Genomic DNA, 25,000 nt, shown 5'->3' with positions numbered 1-25,000 from the left:
CAGCCACTTTACAGAATGTACTAGGAAAAGAAAAGTAGAAGTCCCCTCACCTGAGTACAAATGCATATGACAAATGGGGAGGTTACTTTATTTTGTGTGTTGAAAGATTAAAATATGATAGGGGGACAAGTACAGGCTTTTTGCTATAGAGGATATAAAGATGGTGATGGCAAGGTGCCAGAGTAATTCTCAAAAGAGGTGAGTACAAAAGGGAATATAGACAGTGGATCAGCAGGAAGGAGAAGAAGGTAAGTTAATTAGGGTGTGAGAGGAGGGTGACAGATGATTAGAAATGGGAACAGAGATAAATATAGTGAATGATGAACAAGGGCTGGGGCGTGGTTGATGATAAATATCAGTATGTTCATTCATACATCACAGCAACATCCTATATGTGGCACACCATGAACCTGTACAGCACAAACATTTAATTACTATAAATAAATCATCTGTTCAACAAGAAATTACAAAATTGTCTTTCAGAGACTATTAAGAAAAACATTTATACAAGCCTATACACCCACACACATACACACACACACAATGCACACACATAAGAAAGAAAGAAAGAAAAGAGTATGTATAAAAGAAAACAGCAGAAAACCAACATACCTTAATGATGTCTTGGCGAGGCTTCTCTAAGTTCTGTGTTAAGCTAAACAATGTGTAAAGTGATCTCTGGATGTATTTCTCTCGCAATATATACCTTCGAAGTGATTCCAATATCTGCATTTCATTGGCTTCACCTGTTATCTTGAAATGAAATCAACATCATCATAATAAACTTTAAGAATTAAAGGAGGGGATGTTAATGTGTGATGTGGTACAATTTCATTTTTCATCAAATGCATGTCTACTAACAAAGATTCCTCCAAAAATATAAAAGTTTGTGAAGGTCATAGAGACAGTCATAACATAGTTGATTCATGTCAGGGTAGGCCTACATAAGATGTAGTTTAGTTTCATGCAGGGAAGAAGTATGACAAATACAGTCTTTCTAAAGAGACAACTGCAGCAGAAATACCTGGCTAAGAGTAAACCATTATTCTCAGCTTTCATTGAATTGGAGAAGGCATTTGATAGGGAACAACACACACAGTAATCTGGTGGTCACTAAGAAGACTAGATGTCGACAAATGGCTTGTACAGGGTGGCCCAAAAGACACTTGACCATTTCAAAATATAACAACCCTGTTATTAAATATTCAAATATATAATTTTATAAACAATAAAATACACTTCTTGGAAAGCATTTTTAATTAGTTTTGAAAATTACATCCTTCAAATGGCAACCATTTTGTCCTTGACAAGGGCAGGTTCTTTCTGAAGAGCATTCCATCGCCATTCCTAACATTTCTTGGTTTAGTCCTTTAATTTTGTCATAGATGTTAGCCTTAAATTGCTGGGTGGTCCAAGGTTGGTCATGGTAAGCACTGTCTTTCAGATATCCCCTCAAGAAAATGCCTGGAGCTATTATAGCAAGGCCAACTGAATTTAGAGTTTCTCGAAATTATCCTCCTTCCAAAATTTCACATCAAGAACTCCGTCATCAAGCAAATTGTATGGGCAGTAGCCCCATCTTGCTGCCATCATACTTCTGGTGTTCTCAATTGCAGGACACAAAATGTTCTAGCATGTCCTGATACCTCTTTCCTGTGATGGTTAGTGTGTTTTCTGCTTCAACTTCAAAGAAGTAAAGACCATGAACTCTTTCTGCATTTATCCCACACCAAACCATTATTGTTACAGAGTGCAGCTCAATTTGGTTGATTATTCTTGGGTTTCTGTCACTGCAAATTGGATACTTCGTTTATTGACAAAGCTGTTCAGATTAAAGGGGCCTCGTCACCGATAAAACAGTTGTGAAGGAAATCATTTTTTTGTATTGCCAATTCTTGGATTTGGGCAGCATAACTACTCATACCTGATAATCTACTGGCTTTAGTTCTTGCACTAGTGGCACCTTATACAGGAATAAATCCAGCATCCTTTGAATCCTGTGTAGTGAGCTCTGAGTTATGCCAAGCTATTGGGACTACCCTTAGGTTGATGCTGAAGGCTCTTCATCAATGTTCTACTGTATATGCTGAATGTTGTAGTGAGACCTCTCTGAAAATGGCCTGCTAACAAGTGTTAAATCAATCACAGCTCCTGCTGGAATAAGTTAAGTATCACTTGTTTAAATAGTGGGTGTCTGACCCCAAAATGATAAATGTAAGTCTTTGAATTAACACAATTGATCGTTGATGTTTAGATAAAATTTTATTACTTTTACTCATTGCTATGTTGTGAATTTCTCCATGATTATTTTCCAAGAATTACAAGTCAATAATCTGAAATAAAAGAACTGAAAACAATAATTGTTAAAAAGTTATCTTTTAAAATGGTCTAGTAAATTTTGGGTCACCCTGTATGCAATAAGTAAAGTGAGAGTCAAGAACGACACCAATGATGAATTTAGTATGAAGGTTGGAGTCCATCATGCCTCAGTCCCTACCTATTCATCAAATTCTACGAGTCATCACAGAAGAGTCTAAGACTGGCTATCCATAAGAATTCTTGTATGCTGATGATCTAGTTCTCATGGCTGGTGGGACTGGAGAGGTAATTGTGAGCATTCAAGCTAAGCCTAGAATTGAGAGGTCTTAAGATAAACTTAGCAAAGATGAAGGTTTTAATAAGTAGGAAAGAAGACAGGACCCTGGTACCTATAGGGACATAGCCTTGCTCAATATGCAGAAAAGGAGTAAATATAAACTCCTTATACATTATACTCGATGTAAGCTGTGGACACATAAGAAACATGGTGGAATCACAGACAGACTAGCAGAGAACATAAGCTTCATATGTAATAGATATACTAGAACAGTACATAAAATGAACACACTGAAAACAGACTCACTTGCTTGCCCAGATAGACAGATGATAGCTTTTGTTATCAAGGAGATATTATAGGAAAGAATGGGTAGGAAAAAGTTTAGTAAACTATAACCATTGGCAGCCAAAGGCCTTTTCCACAAAGTGAAGAGTAGATTGCTTATGTTTGTGTTTGAACTGTGATGCTGTATGGTAGAGACATGGATCTTGAATGCAGAGGACTTGAGAAGATTTCAAAGAAATGAAGTAAGCACATTCCACTGGATGTGCAATACAAGTGTGCATAAATGACATAATATGTGCTAAGAGAGAAACTGAACATAATAGAAACTGGACATAATTGAAGTCAGTGTGCAAGAAGGAAGACAGCACTGATAGGGGCATGTGATGCATACAGATGAGGACAGCTGTATAAAGAAGTACCAGTTGCTTACTGTGGTGGAACCTATGGAAGAGGGAGTCTCAAGAAGACACAGAATGAAATGGTGAAGGTACTGATTTCAGGGATTCATCTTCCCTCCCACTGAAGTAAATTATCTCTCATCATGCCCTATGCTTGCCTCTCTGCTCCTGCAGCCTACCCAACCATGTCATTGCTCTCGCTCTCTCTCTCTTTCCCTCTTCTCAACTGTATTGTCATTACTATCAAGTCACTATCCCCCCTACATTCTTCCGCATTCCTCTACCTTCCCCAACTCATGATTTGCTTCCCATTCCCTCATCTACTGCTCTCCAAACAAGCTTGAAAACCCCCTACACATCCATTTCTATTCACCTCCTACCTTAGATGGTATAGTGCCTGGATCCCTACTAATTATCCCTTCAGATGTGAAAGACAAGCAGAATTTATATAACAAATCCTTAAAATCCTTTAAAATGTTTCAGCCTGAAGGCCGTGGCCATGCTGGGGCACCACCGCTGTTAAAAATGAAGACAGAGACGTCTTTAACATACCTTAGGACTATAATAAGAACTTCTTGTGATAGCCATATCACAAGTGAGAGGTCATGGACAGGGTCAGACTGAATAACATACAGTAAGCTATTACCATGAGATGGCCAAAGATACTTAACCATGTGCTACACAATCCCATAAAGGGACCAGTAAGAGCATCTCTAAACAAGAAACCAGATAGGGGACAAGAAACCAGATAGGAGGTGAAACAGACATGTAAAGACGAGATTGAGGACTGAGGAGGAGCTGGCAGATATAAGCCTGACCAGGGTGCATGCTCATGACAGAGTTGGCAACCAGGTAGAGAATGAGGCATTGGGAGGAAGGCAGTGGATTGGGGGAGACTATGAATTTATAATATTATTTATAGCATTGCATACAAATTATATAATATTATATTAAATATCAAATGATTCATAATATATATAAATTAGTAAAATATGAAATATTTATTAATACATAAAAATAGGGGTGGGGGGCATTGAGGGCATTATGTGGCCATGAGGGGCGGGGGGCAAAAAGTTTGAGAACTTCTGCTCTATAGGGAGTACGTGGAAATAAGAGTATGATGAAGACCTTAGGTGGAAATAAGAGTATAAAAGGTGAAGTCAGTTCTGAGAAAATTTGAACTCAGAGTATAATGGGACAAAAAATATCAAGACATTTAGCATTCTACCATATCTGTCACAACACTATTCAAATATCATAAAACTAATAGGTAGAAGGCTATTTAAGTGATGGAGTTACTTATTAGGCTTTAAAAGGATAAAAGTTGGAATTAAAACACAGAATGGAAAACAAATGTAACTAAATAGTGCAAAGCATTTTGTCTATCACTCTGTAGATTCTGTCACTCACTGACCTTGCTTAAATAAAAAGAGATGGTAATTCATAAATTCTTACCACAATAGGAGTCCCATGTAAACATTTTGATGAGGCTATCACACTAAATTGGCATGCTACTGTAAGAGAAAGGCCAAGGAATTTCAGTTTCGGATGATGTTGAAGGAACTCTCTGCAAAGAAAAAAATGAATGAATAAATGAATGCATACATGCATGCCTCTCTGTCTCTCTCTCTCTCTGTTTATGTCACTTCTGTATTTAATCATTTAAATTGTTCCTCTGAAGAAGGAGCTTTGTTTCTAACAAAGTTACAAAGCTCCATCTTTGGAATGTAGATAATGAAAACAATGTTACATTTTAAGCCTGAGAAAAGTCTTGCATATTTTTACTGTTTCACTTACAGATTGTATTTGTAATGTGTGAGTCAGCTGGTTGATATCTTTTTCTGAAAATCTAAGCTTATCCAGACTGACAATTATGTATTTACTTACAAAACCAAAGTGCTCCAATTATTATTGGTATAAATGCAAATTTGTAATCTGGATATATATCAGGCTGAGTAAAAAGTAAGCAACTATTTGAAACATGAAATTCATCAAAATATATTTCAACAATGCAGAAATTTTATTCATCGAAGTAAGTACCATTACAGTCAACACATTTTTGCCAATGAGTTACAAGTTTGTTTATTCCGGTAACATAAAAATCCGGAGTTCTGTTGGATTTCTGAACTCCTTCTCTTGCAGGAAACCATCAAGATGCTTGAAAAAGTGGTAGTCAGTAGGAGAAAGGTCTGGGGAATATTCTGGGGAGGGAAGAACTTCAGCTTTGATTTATTTTATCTAACAAAACATTAATTCTTTGTTATGTTTAAAAATTTACTAACATTCAGCACCCTTTTCTTATACAGTTATTTAAAATTGGAATTAAGTTAAAAATATGTATTGCTTTTTATACTGTATATTATTGAATGCTTTTAGTGACCTCTGTCTTAACATAGCCTAGAATTCAACCTTTGCATAGAGCAATATCAATTCAGTAATCTTAAAAATGTATAAATACACTTTTATTCCACATCTCTCTTGCATTTACAAGGATTTAGGCAGTGGAAATACTGAAATGTGAATATAGTGCCACTTGGTGATTATAGTTTAAAAAACCCATCACTCAGAAACTACTTCAACTAGAAAGCTGAAATTTCAGAGATACTATTTCTGCATTGCATCGAATCAGCACACAAGGTTTGGCAAAGACTTGAGCAAGCATTATGAACACACCTAGAATTTTGAATAATTTGGGTTAAAAGTGGTGATACATTTCTTAAGTCGGGGGTGACATTTTTGGCCCAAAATAACATGGTGGTGGAATAATGTTGTTGATAGGGCTATTAGAGAAAAGAAAGAGGCTTGGAAGGACTGGAAGAACGGTGGTAGCAGGGAATTGTATCAGACTGCTAGAAGGGAAGCTAGGAGGCAGGTATATTTAGCCAGAGGGGAAACAGATAAGAAAAAATTTGCTAATGTTCTGCACCATGAGGACGAAAGACTTGAGGTATTCCGTGTTACAAGACAGTGTGTGAGAGAGAATCGTGATGTTGTAGGAGAGAAATGTGTCCGCATGGATGATCGTTCACTTGCACTAAATGAGGCTGCAAAGAGAGAGGTTTGGAGACACCACTATGAAAGGTTGCTCAATAAAAAAAATGAATGGGAGAAAGAGAGTCTGCTGAATGTCGACCCAACAGAGGGACCGGCTATCCATGCTGACAGTACCTTGGCAGATAAAGCAAGTAAGAGTATGAAGACAGGGAAAGCCCCCGGCCCATCAGGAGATGTTCAAAATATCTGGCAGTGTCAAAATATGATGCTCAAAATATCTGGCAGTGTCAGCTATAGCCTAGTCACCCGTATAGTTAACCAGGTGATACACAAAGGAGTCATACCCAATGACTGGTGTAGCAGAACCATAGCCAACTGCTACAAAGTTAAAGGTGATGTTTTAGATACAAATAATTACAGAGGTATCAAGTTGCTGGATCAGGTAATGAAGGTCACGGAGAGGGTCATAGCCCAACTAATTATGGAGGGAGTCAGTTTAGATGATATGCAGTTTGGGTTCATGCCAGGGAAAAGCACCACTGATGCTATATTTCTGGTAAGACAGCTAGCCAAAGATAAACCTCTGTACCTGGCTTTCGTTAACATGGAAAAAGACTTTGACAGGGTCCCCCGATCCCTTATCTGGTGGTCAATGAGGAAACTAAGGATAGATGAATGGTTAGTGAGAGCTGTGCAAGCCATGTACAGGGACGCTGTCAGTAAGGTGAGGGTTGGCAACGAGTACAGTGAAGAATTCCAGGTGTAGGTAGGGGTCCACCAAGGTTCAGTCCTCAGCTCCCTCCTATTTATCATTGTCCTCCAGGCAATAACAGAGGAATTCAAGACATGATGCCCCTGGGAGCTCCTTTATGCTGACGATCTTGCTTTAATTGCTGAGTCACTTTCAAAACTCGAGGAGAAGTTTCAGGCAGTGAAACATGAGCCATGACTGCTGAGGACATGTGTAAGCCCACAAGGAATGAAGCCAGTATGATCCGATGGATGTGTAATGTCAGTGTGCATACTTGACAGAGTGTAAGTACCTTGAGAGAAAAGTTGGACCTAAGAAGCATCAGATGTGGTGTGCAAGAGAGATGACTGCACTGGTATGGTCATGTGGCGAGAATAGATGAAGATAGCTGTGTAAAAAAGTGCCACACCCTAGCGGTTGAGGGAACCTGTGGAAGAGGTAGACTCAGGAAGACCTGGGATGAGGTGGTGAAGCATGACTTTCGAACGAGGTAATGACTAATGACCAGGACCTTTGGAAATATGTTGTGCTTGAGAAGACTCGGCAAGCCAAGTGAGATCATAACCTCGTGGCCTATGCAAGGGGTGTAACCAGCCCACTTATACTTACCTTTCCTTCATTGGACACTAAACTCTGCGTGTGAAGACCTGTTGAGGCAAGTGAAATCGAAATCAAATTCGATGACTGGCATTTGTGCTAGTGGAGCGCTAAGAGCACCATCCAAGCGTGATCGTTGCCAGAACGGCTAACTGGCTTCCATGCCGGTGGCACGTAAAAAGCACCATTCGAGAGTGATCGTTACCAGCGTCACCTTACTGGCACTTGTGCCGATGCCACATGAAAAAACATTCAAGCAAGGTCATTGCCAGTGCCGCTGGACTGGCTCCTGTGCAGGTGGCAGGTAAAAAACATCATTTGAGCATGACTGTTGCCAGTACCACCTGACTTGCCCTCATGCCAGCGTCACGTAAAAGCACCCACTACACTCTTGGAGTGGTTGGCGTTAGGGAGGGCATCCAGCTGTAGAAACTCTGCCAGATCAAGATTGGGGCCTGGTGCAGCCATCTGGTTTCCCAGTCCTCAGTCAAATCGTTCAACCTATACTAGCATGGAAAGCGGATGCTAAATGATGATGATGATGAAAGGAAAAATAAATGTTAGTTTCATGACTTTTATGAAATTATTCATCAAATTACAGTATAAGGTCTGGAAAACTCATATATATTTGTATATATATATATATATATATCATCATCGTTTAACGTTAGTTTTCCATGCTAGCATGGGTTGGATGGTTTGACCAGGGTCTGGGAAGCCAGGAGGCTGTACTAGGCTCCACTCTGATCTGGCAGTGTTTCTACAGCTGGATGCCCTTCCAAACGCCAGCCACTCTGTAAGTGTAGTGGGTGCTTTATACGTGCCACCAGCAAAGGTGTCAGAGGAGGCTGGCAACGGTCACAATCGGCTGGTGCTTTTTACGTGTCACCGACACGGACGCCAGTCAGGCGGGGCTGGCATCAGCCACGTTCAGATGGTGCTTTTTATGTGCCTGCAGCACAGGTATCATAACTACAATTTCCATTGATTTTTATTTTCATGTTGACGTACTTGACTCAAGTATATATATATATATTTATACACATATATATATATATTATTATGGCTGCCCCCTCGTTATCGACTATGGCCATTGCACGAAGCTTAACTGTTACATATATCATATATATATATATAATATATATATATATACACATATACATATATACATATATATATATACATATTTATACACACACACACATATATATATATATATATATATATACATATTTATACACACACACACACATATATATATTATATATATATATATATTTATATATATTTATACAGATATATATATATATATATATATATATATATATATATTATATATATTTATACAGATATATATATATATATATATATATATATATGTATATATAATATATATACAGAATGCTGGTGCAGGCAAAGTCCCGAATGGTGATTAGGGCGAAAGAGAGAAGAGGACCAGTCAGCATTCTTCGCCGTCTAAATGTCCACAAAGTATATGATGTTGTGGTTAGGAAAGAGTTTCAGACTCGCTTGTCCAACATTGAAACTGCTGCAGCATGGGAAAATTTTCGAGACCAGGTTGTTCAATGTGCAGCCGAAACACTGGTGTATGTTACTGCCAGACACAGAGACTGGTTTGATGAGAATGATGCTGAAATTCAGCGACTATTTGTGGTAAAGCACCATGCCCACAGTGTGTTGCTGCACAGAGAACTGTCTACTGTGCAGCGAAGTCTAGCATTTTCCCACTATAACAGTGTAAAATCACTACTGCAGCGATCTCTCAGGAAGATGCAGAACACTTAGTGGGAGGATCTTGCTCGTGATGTTCAGGCTGCTGCTGATGCAAATGACAGCAAGAAGCTTTACCATCTTATGAAGCGAGCTTATGGACCTAAGAGCTCCACATCAGCTCCTTTGCTTCCCAAGGAGTCTTCCACTCATTTTACTAAATCAACAGAAATCACAGGTCACTGGATCGAACACTTCTCTGAACTCCTAAACCATGAGTCAGTTGTGGATGAAATAGTGATTGATACTATGCAACAAAGACCTATCATTGGCTCCTTCGACTCCCCGCCCTCAATAGATGAAGTAATGACATCAATAAGTAAATTGAATCTTGGTAAGGCACCTGGAAAGGATGGAATTTGTGCTGAGGTCTTGCGATTTGGTGGTAATTACATCACACAGTCCCTTCATGAACTTATTAGTGCAGTCTGGAGGGATGGTGCAATCCCTAAGGACTGGAAGGATGCAATTATTCTTCCTCTATATAAAGGAAAAGGAGCCAGAACAATGTGTGGTAACTACAGAGGTATTGCTCTACTATCAGCTGCTGGCAAGGTTCTGGCAAATATTCTTCTTACCCGTCTGAATGGGTGTCTTGTAAATGATGTCCTATCTGAATCTCAATGTGGCTCCCGATCTGGTAGAGGGACAATGGATATGATTTTCACAGCAAGACAGATGCAGGAGAAGTGCTATGAGCAGAATATGGATCTTGTCCAAGTATTCGTTGATTTAATAAAGGCCTTTGATACTGTAAATAGGGCCTTTCTATGGAAAATACTTGGCAAACTTGGATGTCCGGATCACTTTGTATCTATAATTAAATCATTTCATGATGGGATGGAGGCTTGGGTCAATGTTGGGTCACGTGGATTCATTGTATGCTGGTGTATGTGGAAATTGATAAGTACGTATATCTCTTATTATAAAAGGCAGATTTTATCTGCCTCCCTTTGTATCTTATAGAAATCTACAATATAGGATTTCTTCAATTACAATTTACCTAGCATTTTTAAGAGTAGAATGCATCGGGTCGTGCCAGGTCCAGTTTTTAAAATTTCAACCCCAATTAAGCAAAATTTACAGAAAACTCACATTCTGGTGTCTAAGTCAAATGCTTCTCTTAGTGTGGCCTACACCACACGCACACGCACAGTGTGCAACGAATAAAGTGAAAGTAATTCACTTTTTGTACTGAGTGACTCTTTCACTCTGCCACTTCCTCTTTACACACATAGACACGCAAATATATAAATAAAATTGTAAGCTAACGTGTGTGTGTGCGTGTGTGTGAGTGTGTGTGCGTGTGTGAGGGTGTGTGTGTGTGTGTGTGCGTGAGTGTGTGACAGGAAAGTTTTTTAGGACGAATATAAGACCTATATCCAAGTAACAGAAAGATCGCCCAAAAGTGTATATAGATATTTAAATGTATTTATATATTCATCTATACACAGATGTATGTATAATGTGTGTGTATATATTTCCATAGAGGTAACCTTTCACTCCATACAAAGTTTTTTAGGACGAATATAAGACCTATATCCAAGTAACAGAAAGATCGCCCAAAAATGTATATAGATATTTAAATGTATTTATATATTCATCTATACACAGATGTATGTATAATGTGTGTGTATATATTTCCATAGAGGTAACCTTTCACTCCATACTAAGTTTTTTAGGACGAATATAAGATCTAAAGTATATACAAGTAGCAGAAAGATCGCCGAAAAGTGTATATAGATATTTAAATGTATTATATATTCATCTATACACAGATGTATGTATAATGTGTGTGTATATATTTCCATAGAGGTAACCTTTCACTCCATACAAAGTTTTTTAGGACGAATATAAGACCTATATCCAAGTAACAGAAAGATCGCCCAAAAATGTATATAGATATTTAAATGTATTTATATATTCATCTATACACAGATGTATGTATAATGTGTGTGTATATATTTCCATAGAGGTAACCTTTCACTCCATACTAAGTTTTTTAGGACGAATATAAGATCTAAAGTATATACAAGTAGCAGAAAGATCGCCGAAAAGTGTATATAGATATTTAAATGTATTTATATATTCATCTATACACAGATGTATGTATAATGTGTGTGTATATATTTCCATAGACGTAACCATTCACTCCGCACAAAGTTTTTCCGGACGAAAATAAGATCTAAAGTTATCTCTAAGTAGCACAAAGATCGCCCAAAAGTGTATATAGATATATAAATGTATTTATATATTCATCTATGCACACATGTATGTATAACGTGTGTGTATATATATTTCCATAGAGGTAACCATTCACTCCATATAAAGTTTTTTAGGACGAAAATAAGATCTAAAGTAATCTCTAAGAAACAGAAAGATCGCCCAAAAGTGTATATAGATATTTAAATGTATTTATATATTCATCTATACACATATGTATGTATAATGTGCATGTATATATTTCCATAGAGGTAACCATTCAATCCATACAAAGTTTTTTAGGACGAAAATATTTATATATAAAAGAAAGGTTGTGTGTCTGTCTACTCCGATTTAGATTCCTAACTACTCCCACATTTTGCGATGCAGTTTAACCAAAACCGGGTATCTTATAGTCGTGATTCATATCGAGCCCTTCTGGGTATTAGCGCACGTCTACGATGAGTCTATGATTTTACAAATAATTTACCATCATTTTTTTCCATTTTAATGCATATTTTTTTCAATAAAGGGAAGTAACTCTCAAACTTCACACCAATATGCGTGCTCATATGCGACGTAATATCACATCACCAGCATTTCCTCACACCCTCCTTGCACTTGGCGAAGGCAAAATACCAGGGGATGAAAATGGTAATATTGCCATCGATTCCATTTGTACCATTGTTAAGACGCCTTCTGATCTCAGAGATGCAGTGTTCCCAGATCTACAAGCTAATTATCAGAATATGGATTGGATTGGCAAAAAGGCTATACTGGCCCCGAGGAATAAAATTGTTCACCATATTAATGATGAAATGCTAAAACTCATTCCTGGGGAAGTCTATGTATATAAGTCTATCGATACAACTCCTGACCCAGAGGACGTCATCAACTATCCAATAGAGGTACTCAATTCCACGTATGTTTATATCTATTTCATTGGATGTACGTTTACAGTGTCCAACGTATGTTTATTTGTTTACGTATGCATAGCTATATATGTGAGTACAAATGCATTTTAAAGGTATAAAATATGATTGAAGATATAGTTCTCTGTTTTTTTAGTAAATATCTATCCAAGTCTTAGCATATAAATGAATGGACTTTTATATAACAATTTATTTAGTTTAGATAAACTAATATGATTTATTTAACTAATAATCTGACCTCTTATTGCTTACAACAGATCAAGCGGATAAGTTCAAACGAATTAGCCAACTTTAAATAGCTTATGATTTAAAATGACAGCTCCCTAACCCCCAATATATTTTTTAAAATCTTTAATATGCATAAAATAGAAGCATAAACATTGTGGATTAAATTCAGCTTTGACATAAAGTTTGGAATTACTCTTTTGGATTTTATAATTGTATTTCTTCGTGTTACGTGGATGTATAAAGTTATAACTATATTATGATTGTCTGATTTATATACTTATACGCATATAATTTGTATGCGCATGTATATATATGTATATGTATGAATATATATATATTGAACCTTGTATCGTGAATTTTTTATATGTTAGTAGACATTATTATAGTATGTATAATCAGTTGAAGATTATCGTTAAAGCAATAATATTGTTGTTACTAATAAACATAGTAGTGTATATACATTATAATGTATTTACGTAAGTATACGACACATGGTATATCCAATGTAATATATTGTTCAATGGTATTCAGTAATGTATTTTGCGCATGTGAATAGTATGTATGCTTTGCTTACGTATGTATATGTATGTACATATGTATTTTTTTTATATGTATGTATGTATGTATGTATATATATATATATATATATATATATATATATATATATATATATATATATATAGATATATATATATATATATATTGGATATTTGTCTATTGTTTATTTGTACATATTACGTAATACGTACAGCATGTTTAGTATATTAATATTATTATTATATTTTTATAGTTAATTATAACCTCTGATGAGGTTATATATACATGGTTCTTTTAACATATGAGTATTATATTTTTTTAAATGCCTACAACCTTAATATGTTGACATCTATAGACAATGAAAATTAGATTCACTTTTGACCATAGGCTGAAACAGCTGCAAGAAGTAGTATATGGATTTCAATAATTTATAATATGACTTTTAAAATCTGTATTTGTATTATTATCTTATCTATTGATTTACATAATATTTTGTAAGCTTTTGATAATCTAACATTATAATATCCATAAGTTGATGAACAAACTAAATTTGTTTCTCCATTTTCTTATTTGTATTATCTCTATATATAAAACTGAAATGCGTTTTTACCGCTTGGATCGCTTTCAACGCCACTATGTCCCGTCCGATTCGCTACAAAATTTACAGGGAGATGTAGAATGAGGTGACGATGCTCATGGGCTACCTTAGAAATCCCTATCTTAAAAGGTGTGGTTGCTAGGGGCCATCTTCCTCACTCACGCTATTTCCTCCTTTCCCTCTCTTACTCCCCTTCATTTATAACTTTGAGAATGCCACTACCATTATTTAATGTAAAGTCTTCCTCAAATTACTCTCGCTATTTCCTCTCTTCCAAGAACATTTTCACTCACTCTATCTCTTAGCTTCTCACAACTTTTACTCATGTATCTGTCTGCGTTAATAGACAGAAACAAATATTCCATCGCCATCGCATTCTATTGTCTACCTGTCAAAAAACACACACACACATATATACATATATCTAATATTATATTTTTTATTTTTATGTTTTTCTTTTTGGTTTTTTACTGCTTCATTTGCCTATTAGTGGTTTTATCTCTATTTTTGTTTTTGGTTTTGGTTTTTTACTGTTTCATTTGCTTTTTGTGGTTTTATCTCTAATTTAATTTCTACAGCGTGCACACACACACACCTATATGTGGCCCCAAAGACCCGAATGAAATCGGGTTCTATTAATCAAAATGTGAAAAGGGGTCTAGAATTATCATCGCCACAACTTATGTATATGTCTTCCTCACTCACTTACTCTTTTCCCTAATGATAATTATCATCGCCACCACCACCACCACCACCAACACACAATCATGACAATCTTTCTCTTAAAACAAATCATGTTTACATTGCAAAATACAACGGTTCAAAACATTCGATGTTGATAATGCCTGGATCGTTCCATTCAACCCTTTGCTTTCCAAAACATTTAATGCACACATTAATGTTGAGTCCTGCAGTTCGGTGAGATGCATACAATACCTCTGCAAGTACATTAATAAGGGTGATGATATGGCCGTGTTTGTGTTCAGTGATGAAGACCTTAGACATGACGAAATTAAACAATTCGTTTTGGGTAGGTATGTATCCTCCAATTATGCAGCGTGGCGCATTTTTGGATACGAGATTCATCTAAGCTCACCATCAGTTTTCCACCTGAATGTTCATTTACAGAAGAGACAGCTGGTTTACTTCACAGAGAAAAATGCACGTCAAGTCATTGAAAATCCAAAAGGGACTGCGCTTACAGCATTTTTTAAATTGTGTTCAGTTGATGAGTTTGCTGCTACTCTCATTTACCCTGAAGTACCGGAATATAACACATACAACAACAATGATTGGAAGCGCAGGTCACATGGAACAGAACTTGACAATTGGCCCTGTGTTTCTAGGAAGAACGTCATTGGGCGTGTGTATAATATTCATCCTACCAAACAGGAAATCTTCTTTTTGAGAATGCTACTTCATGTAGTTACTTGACCGAAGTCTTTTACTGATCTTCACACGGTTGATGGTATCATCTGCGCCACTTACAGGGAAGCATGTTTGAGGCGCGGACTTCTTCTCAATGACGACCACTTACACAGGACATTAGCAGAAGCCTCAAATTGTAAACTGCCATGGCAAATGCGTCGATTGTTTTGTAGCATATTAATCCACTGTAATCCCAGCAACCCTCTTAACCTTTGGGAATCGTTCAGACAGAGCCTGTCAAAGGACATACAGGCTAATTTAGCGCTACGTGATGGCAACGACGATGTTTATAATGAGGCATTAATCGACATGGACAGACACATCAGATGCTATGTTATACGCGGTTTAAGTGAATTCCATCTGCCAACACCTGTCCATCATGAAGCGCCTTTGGATGTTGAATACATGTCAGAAAAAAACTACAACATTGCTGAATTGACGGAAACAATTACGCGAGATGAACCAAGACTTTTGCCTGAACAAAGAGAGATTTATAATGAAATTATTGACAGCATTAGATTGAACCAAGGAAAGCTTTTCTTTTTGAATGCTCCAGGTGGTACTGGTAAAACTTTCGTTATCAATTTGATTCTCGCAAAGCTGCGCGCTGAACATCGAATTGCTATTGCATGTGCCTCAAATGGTATTGCAGCTACACTGCTTCAAGGCGGCCGTACGGCACATAGTGCATTCAAATTGCCAATGGACATTGGAAAGAAAGATAATGCTATATGTAATATAGAACGTAGTTCCTCAAGAGCAAGACTTCTTCGTGAATGCAATCTTTTTATTTGGGATGAGGCTACAATGAATAATAAGGCCATGTTTGAGGCTCTTGACAGAACTCTCCAAGATTTGCGTCACAATACAAAAATAATGGGTGGAGCTACGTTTCTCATGGCAGGAGATTTTCGACAAACTCTTCCTGTTGTCCGAGCAGGCACTAGAGCCGATGAGGTTAATGCATGTATAAAGCATTCTTATGTGTGGCACAGTGTTATCAGTCGCCATCTTCAAACAAACATGAGAGTCCACCTACATGGTGCTGTGGAGTCTGAGGCTTTCACAAAACACCTATTAGATCTTGGTGATGGAGTTTTGCCTTTCGTTGATGATGAGCATATTCGGTTGCCTTTTGGGAATTTCGTTCATAAAGTAGAAGAACTTATAAGAGCCGTTTTACCTGACGTCGAAACCAACTTCCAGGATCTCGATTGGCTAAGAGCAAGAGCTATTCTATCGCCTCATAATACAACAGCTGATGCTACAAATAAACAAGTACTTGATATGATTCCTGGTGAGATAGTTTCTTTCATGTCCATCGATACAAATAAAGATGAGAATGATGTAGTCAAATATCCACCCGAGCTACTCAACAAGCTAACACCTCCGGGACTTCCACCTCATCATTTGTGTTTGAAAGTTGGTGCTCCAATCATGGTGCTCAGAAATATGGAAACGCCTGAAATATGCAATGGAACCCGAATGGTTATAAGGAGGATTCAAAGCCATGTTATAACTGCTGAAATTTTGAGTGGACCATTTGTAGGAACAATCAAGGTGATACGTAAAGTGAGTATTTCACCCTCTGATGTTCCCATTCAGTTTAAACGCTTTCAATTTCCGATAAAACTATGCTTCGCGATGACAATCAACAAGTCACAGGGACAATCACTGGACATTGTAGGCATTAACCTGTCACAACTGGTTTTCAGTCATGGTCAATTGTACGTAGCCTGTTCTCGAGTTGGAAATCCACATAAACTCTTCATTCTTGGCAATCATGAGCGCACAAGGAACGTGGTTTATCAGGAGGCTCTGACAAAAGAAAACTGATTGTAATCATGAAATTTTGCTTGATTTTTTACTTTGCACCTCTTCATTATCTCTTCATTCTTGAAAATAAAGACATTAAAAAGAACATGGTTCATAAAGAACATTGGGTTCAGATATTTGCAAACATTTGATCCAACTCATTCTCTTTATTCCTCATTTTCCGATTCCTTCTACGTCTCCATTAAACGGTTTTGTCAAGTTATTGTTTCTTCGCTAACATAAGACATTCATAAAGTGAATGAGTTGTTAATTACATTTTATACACTTTTCCATTGTTTAGGTGGTGTCGAAAGAACTGGCATGTGTCACCATATAAACTCTCTCAGTCAAACTCCCAACTCATGAGTTCACGTCGTGATACTCTTTCTACAAAACTGAGCTGGGTGTGAATTCTAATTTCATACACCATTACAGATGTGAGTTTACATTCTGCCTTTTTTGGCTTAAACTATCTTCCTGCAGGTTAAAAAACTTCTTTTTTTTAGAGTCCTCTACAATATTCGCCACCGAAATTCCATTTTTCACTTTTATGATTATACCCAGAGTGCTCTAATCGAATATGAACTGTCTTCCCATTGGCGGACGTTTGTCTTTTTTTATTTTTGAAACAAACACATTGCCTCTTTCGTTTTAAAACAATAAAACAATACTACCTTAATACATTGGTCCAACAAACAAAACATCACCCACTCTCATTCTTTTATGTATCTGTCTTCCTCCATCACTCACTCTCTTTTCTCCCTTTCTTTCACTTTCTATCTATAATGTCATTTCACAGCGTCTACCTCCCTTACATTCACTTTCTCTTTATAACGTCGTTTCACAGCGTCCGTTATCCCCCCTCCCTGCCTTCCACAGCGCTTTCACACACTCTCACTCTCTACGTCTGTCTGCATTCATAGAGAGAATTATCATTGCCACCACCACAACACAATCATGACAACAAATATTATGAATCAGATATTTATTGGGTTAATTTATATATGTGTGTGTGTATCTATATATAAATATGTATATATAATAATGTATATATACAAGGTGTATATATCTGTATTTATATATATATAATTTGTATACATTTATATATATATATACCACACTCTTACCCGCGCGTAGAGCGGGTCACCTTCAGCTAGTCTCTATATATAAAACTGAAATGCGTTTTTACCGCTTGGATCGCTTTCAATGCCACTACATCCTGTCCGATTCGCTACAAAGTTTACAGGGAGATGTAGAATGAGGTGACGATGCTCATAGGCTACCTTAGAAATCCCTATCTTGAAAGGTGTGGTTGCTAGGTGCCATCTTCCTCACTCACGCTATTTCTTCCTTTCCCTCTCTTACTCCCTTTCATTTATAACTATGAGAATTCCACTCCCGTTATTTAATGTATTCCCCTCAACTCCCTTTCACTTTCCCTTTATAAGTTCGTTAGACAGCTTTCTTTGATGTACATGTCTGCATTCATAGGGAGAATTATCATCGCGACCAACAACACACAATAATGAGAACAAATGTTATGAATCAGATATTCATTGTGTTCATTTATATATGTGTGTGTGTGTGTTCGATATATAAATATGTATATATAATGTATATATACAAAGTGTATACATCTGTATTTATGTATATTAAACTTTTTAATACTTTTTGATAGTTATATATATTTTTAAACAAATTATAAATATAATTTAATAATTTTTAGTTTAAATGTAAATAATTTAAATTTTTCAATTTTATATATTTTCTATATTATATTTTTATTTTTATGTTTTTGTTTTTGGTTTTTTCTGCCTATTAGTGGTTTTATCTCTAATTTAATTTATACATATATATATATAATTTGTATATATAATGCGTGCACACACACACACACACACACACATATATATATATATAACTAGCAGTATCGCCCGGCGTTGCTCGGGTTTGTAAGGAAAATAACTATATAAGCATTTTTAGAGAGTTACTTCCCTTATAGATGCCAATTCGAGCTTTCTTAGCCATTTCTGTTTTGGTGTCTTCAAGCCATGAAGTCGTTGTTCTAAAAGAACGCTGGTCTCCTTGACAACGCTTTACGACGTTGATTTCCTTACACTCCCTTCCCCACAGCTTCACAAGGGAGGGAAGAACAGGGAGAAGCAAACAGGTGCAGGTGTGGCCATGGACGCCAACTCCGCCGCCATCAACACACAAAAAATTATGCATTAAAATGGAATAAAAAATGATGTTAAATTATTTTTAAAATCGTAGATTCATTGTAGACGCGCGCTAATACTCAGACGGGCTCGATATGAATCACGACTATAAGATACCCGAATTTGGTTAAACTGCACAGCAAAATGTGGGAGTAGTTAGGAATTTAAATCGAAGGGGACAGACACTCACACAACTACAGTTTTATATATATAGATGTGTGCATTATGTGGTCGGTCGGTTCAACTGAAAATATGCACACCTATGAACCCTTTCGTTACTATATTTCTGACCAAAATACACCCCTTATGTGTTTCAATTAATTTCTAACATAATCATAAAGTTAGTCTGGTTTCATTAAACAACTATAACTTTTCTATTTATCAATATATAAATGTGATTTTTGGAAGATAATTGAATGAAATGTTCTCAACCAATTCTATACTATAATTTTTGTCACATTGTGACTCTAATTGCAGGTAGATACAGGTAAATTCAACAAAATATAAAATTATTAAAATTTTGTTCAAACATCGCTATAGAAAATAGGTTATTAGCTAATATTCAATTGGGTATACAACAAAATTTTACGATAGAATTTGTTATTCTGGGTAACTTTCTGATACCCATAATAATATTTATGGCAAAATAGTCTTAATTTCATTTAAGGTTGTGGGAAACCACTAACTATCCTTTCTTTCGCTTTGTTTACATTTAGCGTAACGGTTCGTTTCCGCCGTAATGATTTCAAATAGGCTCATTCGAAAAAGTAAAAAGAAATAGTCTAAGGCTTTACTCTCCTGGGAAAGTCTGTGGCTTGGTCCAGTTTCTTCAGAAAAATCAGCGAAAAAAACAGTTTTTCAATTTTCACTCCATTCAGGTGCCAATTAATTTTCTTTATCGCTGTCGGAGCTCTCGGATTCACTGTTTTCACTTTCAGAAAATGAAACATCAGATTCATTATCAAATATCACGTGCTTTTTTTTTTTTCAGTCATAGAGTTAGATTTATCGAGGTCTTCAGTAGAAAATCCTTCTAATTCTGACTTGCTGCTTGATATGATGAACTTCGTATCCATTTTTTGTCAGAATTACAAAGTTTGAAAACACAATGGGAACAAATTTTGGAAAAAAATCTCCCAAAATTCACGGAATTAAAATTACAATTCGATTGTTGTACAAAACTGTAGATGAACTGTTTACGAAGTATAATCACGTGCTTTCACGAATGTAATAAAGAGATTTGCTCTGATATTCTCATTTAAATATGAATAGGTAAATACGGGCGGGGTTGGGCGGTTTGGTCACATTAGCCAAAATTTTTTTCGGGCGGCTTTGGGCGGTTTGGTAACGAAAGGGTTAAAAGTGCTGGCAAGTTTGCATGACAACCATTTTTTTTCTCAAATGAAAGGCGTGACCACTAGGACAAAATTCCTCATCTTGGCCCCAGTAGACCCAAATGAAATCGGGTTATATTAACCAAAATGTGAAAAGGGGTATAATTGGGGCTGGAAGGGGATTAAAATTTAAAGGAGCGAGTGTTTAGGAATTCTCTGTTACATCAAGCTAAAAAATTTGCGCCAGCCTTTTAATCTTCAATGTGTTGCCGTCCATGATGAAGAGGTTTTGAATGCTTGCCATGGCGAGTCTACTGTCGTGAGAAAGAATCACTTCAAAACTTGGTGTTTACGAATTTTCTTTTACATCAAGTTCAAAATTTTACGCCAGCCGTTAAACTGTCAATACGTTGCTGTCCATCGTTAAGAAATGCCAGTCATGGTGACTCTACTATCCTCAGATTCTATCCCTTCAAACTTTGCTTTCCAATAGTTTATTATTTTTATTCAGCTCGCAAGTTCGTCTGTCCCTTTTAAATGTTAGCGTTTTGCTGTCTGCCTTGAAGCAGACCTTTCCGTTGCCACTGCCTGATATTTATGATTGATCTTTCTAAATATTTTATTTCTCAACTTACTCAAGATCTTCTGTTGTTTATAAATGGGAGAGAGATAGATAAAGATAGAGAGTAAGAGAAAGCGAGGGAGAGTCCGAGAGAAAAGAAAATTAAGAGACTGGGAAAGTGAGAGAGAAAGGAGAGAGAAACAAAGAGGGAGAATCATCTTCTTCATCATCGTTTAACATCCGTTTTCCGTCCTAGCACGGGTTGGACAGTTTAACTGGGGTCTGGGAAGCCAGGAGGCTGCACCAGGCTCCAGTCTGATCTGGCAGTGTTTCTACAGGTGGATGACCTTCCTAACGCCAACCACTCTGTGATTGTAGTGGGTGCTTTTTTCGTGCCGCTGGCACAGGTGCAAGGGGGGCTCGCAGCGGCAACGATCGGTTGGTGCTTTTTACGTGCTACTGGCACAGAAGCCAGTCAAGGCGGTGCTGCAATCGGCCACGTTCGGATGGTGCTTTTTACGTGCTGAAAAGAAGCAACAGAAAGTAACAACCACACTCTTACCCGCGTGTAGAGCGGGTCAAATTCAGCTAGTATATATATATATATATATATATATATATAATATATATATATATATATATATACACATATATATATATATATATACATACATATATACATACATATATATACATATATAGATATATATACATATATATATACATATATATATACATATATATATATACATATATATACATACATATATATATCATCATCATCATCATCGTTTAACGTCCGTTCTCCATGCTAGCATGGGTTGGACGGTTCGACTGGGGATCTGGGAAGCCAGAAGGCTGCACCAGGCTCCAGTCTTATCTGGCAATGTTTCTACACCTGGATGCCCTTCCTAACGCCAACCACTCCGTGAGTGTAGTGGTTGCTTTTTACGTGCCACCTGCACAGGTGCCAGGCGAGGCTGGCAATGGCCATGGTCGGATTGGTGTATTTTATGTGCCACCGGCACGGAAGCCAGTCGAGGCGGCGCTGGCATCGGCCACGAGACGGATAGTGCTTTTTACGTACCACCAGACCAGGGATCCTGGCTGGTTCAATTCTATTTCGCTTTCGCTTGCCCCAACATGTCTTCGCAAGCAAAGGGGTGCCTGACGTCGGATGAGGTTCTATATCGACTTCGCTTGCCTCAACAGGTCTTTGTGTCCAAGGGAGGAAAGGCATTCATAAATGGGCTGGGCTCACTTGTCCTGCCTGGTCTTCTCACGTACAGCATATTTCCAGAGGTCTCGGTCGCTGGTCATTTCCTCAGTGAGGCCTAAAGTTCGAAGGTCGTGCTTCACCACCTCATCCCAGGTTTTCCTGGGTCTACCTCTTCCACGGGCTCCCTCAACTGCTAGGGATAGGCGCTTTCTCACACACCTATCTTCATCCATTCTCGCCACATGACCATACCAGCGCAATCGTCTCTCTTGCACACCACAACTGATGCTTCTTAGGTACAACATTTCTCTCAAGGTACTAATGCTCTGTCGAGTATGTACACTGACATTACACATCCATCGGAGCATACTGGCTTCATTCCTCACGAGCTTACGCATGTCCTCAGCAGTCACGGCCCATGTTTCACTGCCATGTAGCATGGCTGTTCGTACACATGCATCATACAGTCTGCCTTTTACTCTGAGCGAGAGGCCTTTAGTCACCAGCAGAGGTAAGAGCTTCCTAAACTTTGCCCAGGCTATTCTTACTCTAGCAGTTACGCTTTCAGTGCACCCACCCCCACTACTGGCTTGGTCACCTAGATAACGGAAGTTATCAACTACTTCTAGTTTTTCTCCCTGAAAAGTGACGGAAGTTGGTCTCATAGCATTTTCAGTGTTTATTGTTCCTGAGCATCTGCCACATACAAAAACCATCTTCCTAGTTAGCCTTCCTTTGACATTGCTGCACCTCTTATGTGTCCATAGCTTATACTTGGTGCATCTTATAGAGTTTCTACCTACACCTTTTCTACAGATCGAGCAGGGCCATCTACCTGAAAGCGTTTGTGATTTGTCTACCTTCCTACTGATTACGACTTTGGTTTTAGCTAGATTGACTCTGAGGCCCTTCGATTCTAATCCTTGTTTCCACACCTGAAACTTCTCCTCCAGTCCTGATAGCGACTCAGCAATTAGAGCAAGGTCATCAGCATACAGGAGCTCCCAAGGGCATCCTGTCTTGAATTCCTCCGTTATTGCCTGGAGGACTATGATAAATAGGAGGGGGCTGAGGACTGAGCCTTGGTGGACCCCTACCTCTACCCTGAATTCTTCACTGTACTCATTGCCAACCCTCACCTTACTAGCAGCGTCCCTATACATGGCCTGCACAGCTCTCACTAACCATTCATCTATCCCTAGTTTCCTCATTGACCACCAGATAAGGGATCGGGGGACCCTGTCGAAGGCTTTCTCCATGTCAACGAAAGCCAGGTACAGGGGCTTATCTTTGGCTAGGTATTTCTCCTGCAGCTGCCTTACCAGGAATATAGCATCAGTAGTACTTTTCCCTGGCACAAACCCAAACTGCATCTCATCTAAACTAACTCTCTCTTTAATTAGTTGGGCTATGACCCTCTTCGTAACCTTCATCACCTGATCCAACAGCTTGATACCTCTGTAGTTATTTGTATCTAGGGCGTCACCTTTACCTTTGTAGCAGTTGACTATTATGCTGCTACACCAGTCATTGGGTATGACTTCTTTGTGTATCACCTGATTAACTATACGGGTGACTAGGCTATAGCCGACACTACCAGACATTTTGAGCATCTCTGCAGTGATTCCTGATGGGCCTGGGGCTTTCCCTGTCTTCATGCTTCTAATTGGCTTAGCTACCACGGAACTATCAACTTGGATAGCTGGTCCCTCTGTTGGGTCAACATTCGGCAGACTCTCTTTATCCCATTCATTTTCTTTATTCAGCAACCTTTCATAGTGGCATCTCCAAACCTCTCTCTTTGCATCCTCATTTAGCGCAAGTGAACTATCTTCCATGCGAACATACTTCTCTCCTACCACATCACGATTTTCTCTCACACACTGTCTTGCAACGCGAAACACCTCCAGTCTTTGGTCCTCACGGCGCAGAACATTGGCAAATTTTTTCTTATCTGCTTCCCCTCTGGCTAAATAAACCTGTCTCCTAGCTTCTCTTTTGGCAGTCTGATACAATTCCCTGCTACCCCCATTTTTCCAGGCCTTCCAAGCCTGTCTCTTTTCTTTAATAGCCCTGTCTACAATATTGTTCCACCACCACGTTATTCTAGGTCGAGAGGGGACTTTGCACAAGCCACAGATCTGGTCAGTGGCTCTCAGCAGGTTGTCCCTTAGAAACGTCCAGTTGTCTTCTACCCCCTGTGATGCTCTATCCCCTTCTACTTCGTCAAAGGCTTCAAGTAATATGTCCCTAAATCTCTGTCCATTTGCAGGATCTTTAAGCTTCCAGATCCTTCTTCTCCATATTGGTCGTCTTCTGGTTGTCCTCCTAGTCCTGATCCTAAAGTCGCTAACCACCAGTCTATGTTGTGGGGTGCATTCTTCACCTGGGAAGGTTTTGGCATTCATAAGCAGCCATCTCTCCCTTTTCCTTGCAAGGATGTAGTCAATTTGGCTGGTATGTTGGCCCGATCGGTAAGTGACTAGGTGGCTGGTAGGTTTCCTGAAGTTAGTG

General features: G+C 38.0%; 1 protein-coding gene across 2 annotated transcripts in view; it reads right to left on the bottom strand.

The window, feature by feature from the left end:
• The window catches only part of LOC115213854 (protein zyg-11 homolog B), a 163,211-nt gene that overhangs the window by 55,698 nt on the left and 82,513 nt on the right, over positions 1-25,000 (bottom strand). For both annotated transcript variants that reach the window (XM_029782793.1, XM_036504892.1), the window contains 2 exons: positions 4,735-4,846; positions 613-753 (listed from right to left, as the gene is read on the bottom strand). In XM_029782793.1, coding sequence (XP_029638653.1) covers positions 613-753; positions 4,735-4,846 — 253 coding nt within the window. The remainder of the gene's footprint in view (positions 1-612; positions 754-4,734; positions 4,847-25,000) is intronic.

Source organism: Octopus sinensis, linkage group LG7, assembly GCF_006345805.1.
Source record: "Octopus sinensis linkage group LG7, ASM634580v1, whole genome shotgun sequence".
Classification (NCBI taxonomy): domain Eukaryota; kingdom Metazoa; phylum Mollusca; class Cephalopoda; order Octopoda; family Octopodidae; genus Octopus; species Octopus sinensis.
Note: the sequence above shows the minus strand (reverse complement) of the source record. Positions and strands in the feature narration are given on the sequence as shown.